This window comes from Crocodylus porosus, unplaced genomic scaffold (assembly GCF_001723895.1).
Source record: "Crocodylus porosus isolate Cpor-Errol unplaced genomic scaffold, CroPor_comp1, whole genome shotgun sequence".
Taxonomy (NCBI): Eukaryota; Metazoa; Chordata; order Crocodylia; family Crocodylidae; genus Crocodylus; species Crocodylus porosus.
The window spans coordinates 263,850,592-263,860,365 of NW_017728886.1; the positions used below are offsets into that span (position 1 = coordinate 263,850,592).

General features: G+C 44.0%; 1 protein-coding gene across 2 annotated transcripts in view; it reads right to left on the bottom strand.

Moving 5' to 3' along the window:
* Positions 1-5,757: 5,757 nt before the first annotated feature.
* The window catches only part of TRAPPC9 (trafficking protein particle complex 9), an 800,742-nt gene continuing 796,725 nt past the window's right edge, over positions 5,758-9,774 (bottom strand). For both annotated transcript variants that reach the window (XM_019553127.1, XM_019553118.1), the window contains one exon: positions 5,758-6,433. In XM_019553127.1, the coding sequence (XP_019408672.1) occupies positions 6,254-6,433 (180 nt within the window). In that variant the 3' untranslated portion in view covers positions 5,758-6,253. The remainder of the gene's footprint in view (positions 6,434-9,774) is intronic.

Genomic DNA, 9,774 nt, shown 5'->3' on the forward strand with positions numbered 1-9,774 from the left:
ATTAGTAGAGAAAGGTGACCTATGTGAAATGAGCAGCTCGTTCCAGGAAAATGTCTAATGGGCAAATATTCCTATCACAATCATCACCATTACAGGTGATTAGGCATCTGGGTAAAGACAAAGTTGGAGGAAAATGCCATCTTTCATGGTAGATCTTGGATGTATTAAACTTGGCCCTAGATCCCTGCTCCCAGTCTGCTGCCCTGAGCAATCACAGCAGCAACACTGCACACGGAAGGGATGCAGACTCGACGTACCCTATCACCGGTAGACGTCCTCCTTCCAGCTCGGGATGCAGGGGTGTTTGCAAGTCAGAGCTTAGAAACCTGTGCCGAGACTATGCATGTCGTACTTGCTTTACAGATAAATTAACAGGATCAGCACTGTGAATCTGACACTTCACATCAGTGCTACATTAAGCTGGGAAGACAAAGTACAGTTTAATTCCAGTCACCGGGTCAAACACACATTCTCCAGAGGGACATGGTGGCGCCTGTCCAGTAGCACCCTGTGATGCACTTTTACCACCCTTAAAAACATACAGGAACTCCATCAAGAATTATACTCAACAGACACGGGTAGAGCTTTGATTAATGTAAGCTAAACATTTATTTGGATAGATAAATTTACATGACTTGTGCTTCTCCAGTGTATACATATATTGGACCAACTTCTGTTCTCAGTAGCTGCAATTTAAACCAGGAATTATTTAATTCAGTTAAGTAAGGTTGTATCAAATTTACAGCTGCGTAATTCCAAGCAATTTAGCTCATTTCATTTGAATTCATGGCTGGATGTTTCAGTGAGTGGTGAAAGCAGTTTGCAACCCCAGATATGGACAGTAGATCAGAAAAGCATAATCCTTTACTCAAACCACTGCAAGTACCAATCTTGACAGCAGCTTCAGTGTAATTTTCCATTAAAAAAAGCTACAGTGTTCTCCCTTTAAATACAGTTCCACAAAACAACATCCCCACTTAATATTCTTCTGGTGAGAAAGTCACAAATGATTAAGCATTAAGAAGTCATTATGTTTCATCTGTCTTACCTGACAGGTAAAAGTGTAAGAAGATTGGGAAGGGTATTGTAAGTGCCAAAAGCAACCAACCATCAAAGCTGACAGGTGATGGTGATGTTTTATAGCATATATCTAGACGACCAGCTAGGGCCAAGTTCCCACTGAAAAGTTTATATTTGCTCTGCAGAATTATAATGGCATATTGAAAGACAAAGTTGGGGCAGTATAGGATCATAGATCGTAGGAAAGCAAGGCTGGAAGGGACTTCACAAATTCATCTAGCCGAGCCCCCAGCTCAAGGCAGGATCAACCCTAACTAAATCATCCCACCAAGTGTCCCACCAAGTGTCTGTCTAACCCGATTTTGAAAGTTTCCAAGCACAGAGATTCCACAACTTCTCTAGGTGGCCTGTTCCTCTAGACGGCCACTTCTCTAGGTGGCCTGACCACCCTCATCATCAGAATGGTCCTCCAGATCTCCAGCCTAAATTTCCCTTGCTGCACCTTCAAGGCCCCTGCTCCTAGTCCTGTCCTCCACAGCCACAGAAAATCCTATTTCCATCTTCTCTATAATCACCCTTCTGGTATTTGAAGACTGTTATCAAATTCTCCCTCAGTCTTCTCTTCTTCAGATGAAATAACCCTAGCTCTTTCAGCCATACCTCCTAAGTCTTGGATCCCAGGCCCCTTGATCATTTGTACTGCTCTACACTGGACTCTTTCCCATCTGTCCACAGCCTTCTTGAAGCGTGGGGCCCAATACAGCACACACCACTCCAGATGACGCCGCACGACTACTGAATCAAATGGAAGAATCTCTTCGCTTCATTTGCAAGTGACACTTCTCTTAATACAACCCAACTATACTGTTGGTTTTTGGGTTTTGTTTTTTTTTTTTTTTTATATATGACAAGAGCACACAGTAGGCTCATCTTCAGTTTATGGTGTACTGTACCCTCCAGGTCCTTCTCTGCAGTGCTGCAGCCTAGCCAGTCATTCCCCAGTTTGCATTTGTGCATGCAATTATTCCATCCCAGGTGTAGGACCTTGCACTTGCCCTTGTTGATTTTCATTTTGTTGACTGTGGACTATTTTCTCCAGTCTATCTAGGGCATTCTAGATTGTGGTGGGCAAAATATGAGCCATGGGCTGGATCTGGCCCACCAACAGACTGCACTGAGCTCATGGGTGGGCAGCCACAAACTCACGGGATCCGACCCCTGGGTAGCTTCCTGGCCAGTGTATGGTGCTGGGCAAGTGAGGCTCTTTCCACCATCTTAGGTGGATGGGTAGGAGGGACTGCTTCCACCCAGTGCTGACATGGAGGCATCAGCTGTGTAGCCCTGGGCAAATGCCCTGATTCCCACCTACAACCTGCCAGCTGTGTCCACAGCTGACACCGATGCCCACCTGGGGCTGCTTTCACAGTGCTGACACAAGCTGCAGACTTGGCCAGCAGGTTTTGGGTCAGGATGGGGATGCTACAACTCTGAGCAGGGTGGGGATTGGGTGGGGGGGGTGGGGGGCGGATAGAGGGTGAGAGAAGAGAAGAGAAGACCCTCGAGATGACACTAAAACTCATTAAGTGCCCCACCAGCCAAAATAATTGCCCACCCATTCTAGATCCTAGCCCTAGTCTCCAGAGTGTCTGCAGCTCCACTCAGCTTAGTGTCATCCATCAATTTGCTAAGCGTGCACTTGATCTCATCATCCAAATCATGAATGAAGGTATTAAACAATACTAGAACCAGGGCAGAGCCCTGGGGAATCCCACTTGATACCGCCTCGAGGACACTGAGCGATTGATGACTACTTGTTAAGAACAATGATCCAAACCGTTATGAATCCACCTTATAATACTTTTATCTAGTCTATATTTCCTTAGCTTTGTTAATGAGAACAGGAAACCATGACAAAAGCCTTGCTAAAGTCAAGGTATATCACAGCACTGATCTCCCCTCATCCACAGAGCCTCTCGCCTTATCATAGAAAGAAATCAGGTTTGTCTGGCATAACTTGCTCTTGCTGAATCCATGCTGACTGTTTCTGATCACCTTGTTCTCCTCTAGGTGATTCCTTGAGGACCTTCACTATGATTTTTCTAGGTATAGAGGTCAGGCTGACTGGTCCCTGGATCCTCCTCCTTCCCCTTTTTAAAGATGGACACTTACTCTTTTCTAGTCATTCAGAACCTCACTCAACAGTCCTCAAAAAGGATAACCAATAGCTCCAAAATTATCTCAGCCAATTCCTTCAGTACCCTCAGGTGCATCCCCCATCTGTCCCTGCCAACTAGAATGCATCTAGCTTTTCTCAGTAATCGCTAACCTGTTCTGCCATTGCTCTAGGCCAACTGCACTTATGAGCTGGTAGCTGCCCCTATTTGTGAAAACTGGAGGAAAAAAGGCATTAAATACTTCAACCTTCTCTACACCCTCTGTGACCGGATAGGGATCTCTGGTCTTTCTCTTTCTTTTGTCATACCTATAGAATCCTTTTCTGTTGCCCTTTATGTCCCTTGTCAACTGCATCTCAAATTGTGCCGAAGTCTTCCTAATTTTCTTCCTGCAAGCTCATGCAGTACTCCTATACTCTTCCCTAGTACTGCGAGTGCTATGTTCAATATGCAGGTTCCTTTGGTTACAATAACTCTTGTTTAGTACAGTCTTTCCATTGGCTTCCATCAGCTTTGGATCAGGCCTCTAATGAACAACAAGTATTATTTTCCTGACCGTTATAACTGAGGCTTGCACATTGGTATAGGTTTCATGCCACCTAATGCAATACAGGTCTTGCAGCTAGACACTGAAATATGCCCTTGGTGAGGTATCTTGAAGCACCCCGCTACTAAATGACTTGGCAATCAGCGTTTTTGCCTCACAGAGAGGTAAATGTGTTCTTTATAAATTTTTAGCTTTATGTATTCCCATCAATACCCGTATACGCACATTACTTTCTGGGGATTACTGAGTTAATCTTAATTTACAGTACATTCCAGTGTGGTGATCCACTAGCAGTATTGTGTTGCACAGCATGATGCGTAGTGGGTGCATTTGACAAAATACCAATCTTCATTTTGTTTAGTTCCCCATCTCCGCAGCTTATGCCTTAAAGCCCATATAGTTATCCAGGAATACACAGAGAATGTGACCCCTTTACACAGAGCTGGGGAGGGAGCTCTGCTAAGGCTTGGCTGCTTAGCTTCTCTTCCCTATCAGGCCTTCCTTCCCTAAGAAGGCCAATGCAGATTCATGGAACAATTTCCGAAGCTACTGGGCGCTGCTCCCTTTTGTGGTCAACAAAATAATTTGTCATTCAAGATAAATACTTAGTCTGTAGATTCCCATCACCTTAAAGACGTCTTCCCCTGAAACGCTAAAGCTGTATATAGATCCTTCCCTCAATTCAAGAACAAAAGCTGATTAGGTTGTGACAAGTACTGTTTTACAGAAAAACACACACAGAAAATGTAGATACCGTGGGCTGAAGCAAGAAGTTTCTTCACCTGCAGAAATCAGAGTTTCAGTAGGCATTTACAGCCATTCCAAATTTTCACAAATATGCATTTAATTGAGCCTGGGTCCAAACAATAAGAATTTTACCACTGACCTCAACGGGAGTGAGCCGGGAACCTACCATATTTGACTGTGTGTTCAGTTACTTGCATGTTGACATAAAAACATGGCTCATGTAGGAACATACAAAAAATTCAGGGCCACATTAAAAGCGTTTCAAACAGGAGCATTCACGGTTAAAGGGTGTTAACCAGTCATAAGTACCCTGTAAACGTTTTAAAGTGGAGGTCTGCCCTTTTTCTCCCTGTGCTGTAACTACTGCTTGGATAAATTCAGGGCTTCATTCTCTAGGTCAGCATTTCTCCACCTGTGGGTCGTGACCGAAAAGTGGATCGCAAGAATATATGAAAGCACTGCCAACAAACTTTAAACATAGATCAACAAGTTTTAAAAATGAATTCTTCTCTAAAGGAGAAAAATATGGGAAACAGTGCTTTTCCCTTGTAGGCTGTTAGAGTTGCGGCCTGCAAGGGGCTGCTTGGGGACCCCAATGCCCCACACGCCATCCTCCCACCCCATACACCGGGGGGGCTGGGGCTTGGGGGCAGCGGGTTGGGACTGGCCATCAATGTTTACAAATGGGTCCTGGTACAAAAAAGGTTGAGAACCACTGCTCTTGGACACCTTTAACCAGCACTAAATCAACCGGAGTAAGAGCATGCTCCTTGCTGAGTCTCCCTTCACTTCCCACTGCTCTGGCTCCGAGCTACATGCCGCCCCAGAGGAGCAACAGAGTCCTAGCTGGACTCAATGATCTTCTGAGGTCCCTTTCAGCCCTAATGTCTGTGAAATCTGTGAAAAGCAATAAAAGCGATCAGATTAGCTTTAGTGAAATTTCAGATGCCTGCAAGTGCCTTGAATGGCTGCGAATCGCCCTCAAATGGGCCCGTGGAAATCTTACAACATGGCTTAGCCATAGGCTTATCGCCTTTCTCAGAGGAGCATGTTTCTTCTACTTCCTTAGTGTTCCTGTTTACAAAGGAAACAAAGGGAAGTAAGTGGACTGTGGCCAGTGGCACAGGGAATGAGAAGAGGATAGTTTTTGAGGGGGTTCAGGCCTAGCCTATCAACAAAGCCCGGAGCCACATCTACTGCACCATGGCAAAACACATCAATGCTGCTGAGGACCTTGGAAGCTGGTAGGAAAGAAAACACCCAGATCACGGCTGTTGAGCTCGTATTTATTGTGTGTTTAAAAGAGACTGAAATACTCAGCAAATGAAGGGAGTGAGGACCAAGCAGAGGGAGAAACAGCATCTGAGGGAATACAACCCAGCGGGGCACACCAGGCATTTTATGTGGGAGGGGGAATTGAACAGTCACATGCAACTCGTTTGGGTGCTGAAAATGCATCAGTAGGTATCATTCAGGCCAGAGACCTTTACACTGGCTAAATTCAACTCCACCGATATCAGAGAAGAATTTGTTCCCTGGTGATTTTCAAGTGCTTACTGGACATAGGGGGGAAACACGGGGCATTCGATTCAGTCGCTCCTTTCAGAATAAGCAAATCCAGCCGCGGATGTGAAGATCAGCCAATTCTAAAAGCATTTTGCTGTGCCACTAAAGGCTGGGGTCAGATAGAAACCGACTGGGACCAAGCAGAGGACATGCCGAGCATTTCTGTGCACCATGGCTAATCCAACACCATACGGCACGCCTAGAGCTTAGTTTGGATCACGGGCTCCATAGCACGAATGTGAACGCTGGGCAGGCAGAACCAAGAGAGAGGAAGTTCCCTGCTGGTATTGTCTTCATGAAACTTGATGTTGAGGTAGAAATCACCCGTGTAGAGAAAGAGAAGAGCTCCAAAGCAGACAGAATTTTTGGTGGGTTTCACCTGAAAGAGACAAGGTAGAAAAACGGGCAGAATAAAGTAAGTACGTTAAACACCACTTTGCAGTTCTGCAGCTTCATCCAATTTAAGGATCTCCAAACGTTCTAGAAATATTACCAAATTAACAACCACCTCACTACAGCCCATACCTAACCCCATGAATCATATTATCCCCACTATACTGGTACTGAGTATAGCACTGAGAATGAAGTTAAATGAGACGCCCCAAGCTATGTGCCATGACTGAGGTTGAACTCTAGCTAGAACGCAGATCTCTTTGAAGCTATCAGACCTTAGATGTCTTTGCCAAAAAACATCAGATGTTTTCTGAATATCCAGGGATGTCTACCTTTTAGCTGGTATTTAGCAAATTATGTATTAAAAGACTGAGTCTTTTCATACTTGGTAAACACCTAGTTAAACATTGTTTACCTACTTGGCAATAGCTAAACTCAATTCAGGAACTAATCTTCGCTATTCACTATCATTGGTTAAATGAGTTTAGTGAGACATGGCAATGAAGGAGACATCCTGGCTTAGCTTGTTCCAACCAAGTATAATCTACTGGGCACGTCTACACAAGATGCTAAGTCACTGGTCACAAACTGTGCAGCGTCTAAAAACAACCAACCGTGCTCCACTAGGACTGTGCAGTACTGGTGGGCACTACGCAGTCATTTAGTATTTGCTAAAGCAATCTCGATACCAAATGCACAGTCCCGGGCATGCGTAGATGCATCCACTGGGTACTCCTTCACATTACATAAATCCTATCACCAGAAATGAATCTGCAATACGCATAACACATTCTACTTTCATAGACCATAATTCAGCAAAACACTAAGTATTTGCTTTTCTTTGGGCATGTGAAAAATCCCATTCTCATTCACTAAAACACTGAAGTAATTTAACCTCATCAACAATAACTTTGGTTATTAGACTATGGTTGCGATTTTTCACATGTTCAAAGATAAGCGTGTGCTTCCAGGAGCAGGCAATTATTTTGGGCAGAGGGCCACTTACTGAGTTTTGGCAAGCCATCAAGGGCCGCATGACAGGCAGCCAGGGGCAGATAAATATTAATTTTTTAAAATTTTAGGGGCCCTGTGGGCTAGATAGGATGGTCTGGCAGGCCACATTTTGCCCACTCCTGGCGTAAGCCCTCTTTTTACCTGTTCAGGGTTTGCTGAATACAAGCTATAAGGTTAAAAGGATTTTCTAAAGTTCTTCCACAGATTTTGCCTCTGGGTGGTGACCAACTATATGAAACCCCTGCCCCGGAAGAACATATTTCAGAAAGTCAAAAGCAAGTGAATGGAGGGAACTGGAGAGCAAGGCTGCTTACCAAAGACTGTTCACCAACAGCCTCACTTTGCAAAATGTGGAGCCTCCCAAGAGGATCTAAGTACCCTCAAACACATCATTAGAGTTCTCAGACCCCAACTCCATGCAGTGCCCAATGACTAGGGAGATGACGATCCAACTGCTCATGGATCCTGGTACTCATTAGCCAGAGCAAGCAGGGAGCAAAACACCAGCACACATTGCTCGCCACAGCTTTATTCAGAATGGAGACGGCTTCAAGCAAGCTCCCTCACCAACATACAGCCCATGAAACCAGGGGAGCAGCAGTGAACAATAGTTTTTTCCATATTTATACACTTTGATTCATGTTCATTAACATTCACTCCACCCTCGCTTCTCCTATGTTCTACCCGTTTCTCTTCTCATCTCAAGGTCCACCTCTGTTTATGGTTTACTTCATTAACATGGAATTGCCTATGTATTTCCTTCATTTACATGTCTTTTTGCCATGAGCACATCTAAGACCTTGACTCCTCTTCTTTGGTCAATGGGCGGACTTTGGAGGCTTCTTTACCGATCACCATTCACCTTTTTGCATATATTTATTTCGGATCCTGTTTCCAATTATCTGTCATCTTCTACATTCCTATCTGTTTTTCTGTCCCAAGTTGTACCATCTTCCACATTCCTAAGGTTTCACCTCATTCGCAGCACACAAACTTACAGACTAGCTTGAAAATGGTTGACACAGTTAAGATGGTTACCTAGCATAAGCAAATGGCTGGCTTAGCATAGGTATTCATAAGCAAAATCTTAGATATAAGAGCTCTTACAACACTATTATATGGTTAAAAAACTACTTGCCTAAGCATCTCACAGTGTTACTTTTAATATATCGCTCTGCTTTGTGGTTAGCAGCTTTTGCTAGGCCGCAGGTAAAGCCTTTATTCAGCTGTAAATCCAATGCCCCCCAAGATCCAAATATTGCTACCCTAACAAGAGTCAGTTTGGAGAAAAAGGTCATTCATGTCTTGCAGAATCAGGCTACTCTATAGCAATCATATGACAGATCATATGACTTATGGGAGGCTAGGAAGGGAATATGCAAGGGCACTGTTGGTAGCTGTGGAAGTTATAATAACCCCTAGACACAGTGACCTCTTCCACTGTCTTTACCCCAGTCTGGGGGGTACTAAACCATTTCCCAGTGTTTGCTTTTCATTTTAAATGTGACACTAGTGCTTGTGAGAGATGCTGTGTGACCAACACTTGAGTACAAAATCCTTCCTTTAAAAACGTGCTTGATACAGTCCATGTAAGCTGTGTGTCAACTCTTATTTTTATAATAAGGTATATAGAAGTCATTTTCCAGTCCTCCTCAGGCTTCAGCCTCTTGTTTTCAGGCTATTCCCTGTGACAGTGGTTATTGTGATGGAGGCATTACACTCTTAATAATTGGTGTTATTTAATAAACACTAATATGGCTTGAATGCTAATAACGCTTTAGTACTTAGAGGCCCCAATGGACTGGGACTCTTTTGGGGGTAGACACTGTACCCTATGCTGAAGAAATCACTGGCATTAGTTGCACCGTGCTAACACAATTAATTTGTTTCACATACACCACTGAGGACCTGTCAAAGAGCAATGAATGTTGATTTTTTCTGGGCTTATTCAAACTGACCATCTACCAATGCTATTATCTCCACTGCCAATCAGCAGAGAGCTTTTCTGATCTTTTTCTCACACATGCACACAACTTCTTGAAAAATAATAATGGTAAACACAAAAAGTAAGCTGCTGATAGTTGCAGAACTTTCCCAGGTTGTGGGACTTTTGTTTTTAATTCAGCAATAATCATAGTTTCATAGTTAGTAGGGTCAGAAGGGACCTGAGTAGATCATGAAGTCCAACCCCTTGCCATGGCAGGAAAGAGTACTGGAGTCAAACGACCCCAGCAAGGTGATTGTCAAGCCTCATCTTAAAGACCCCCAGGGTAGGAGCCAGCACCACTTCTCTTGGAAGTTGGTTCCAGATCC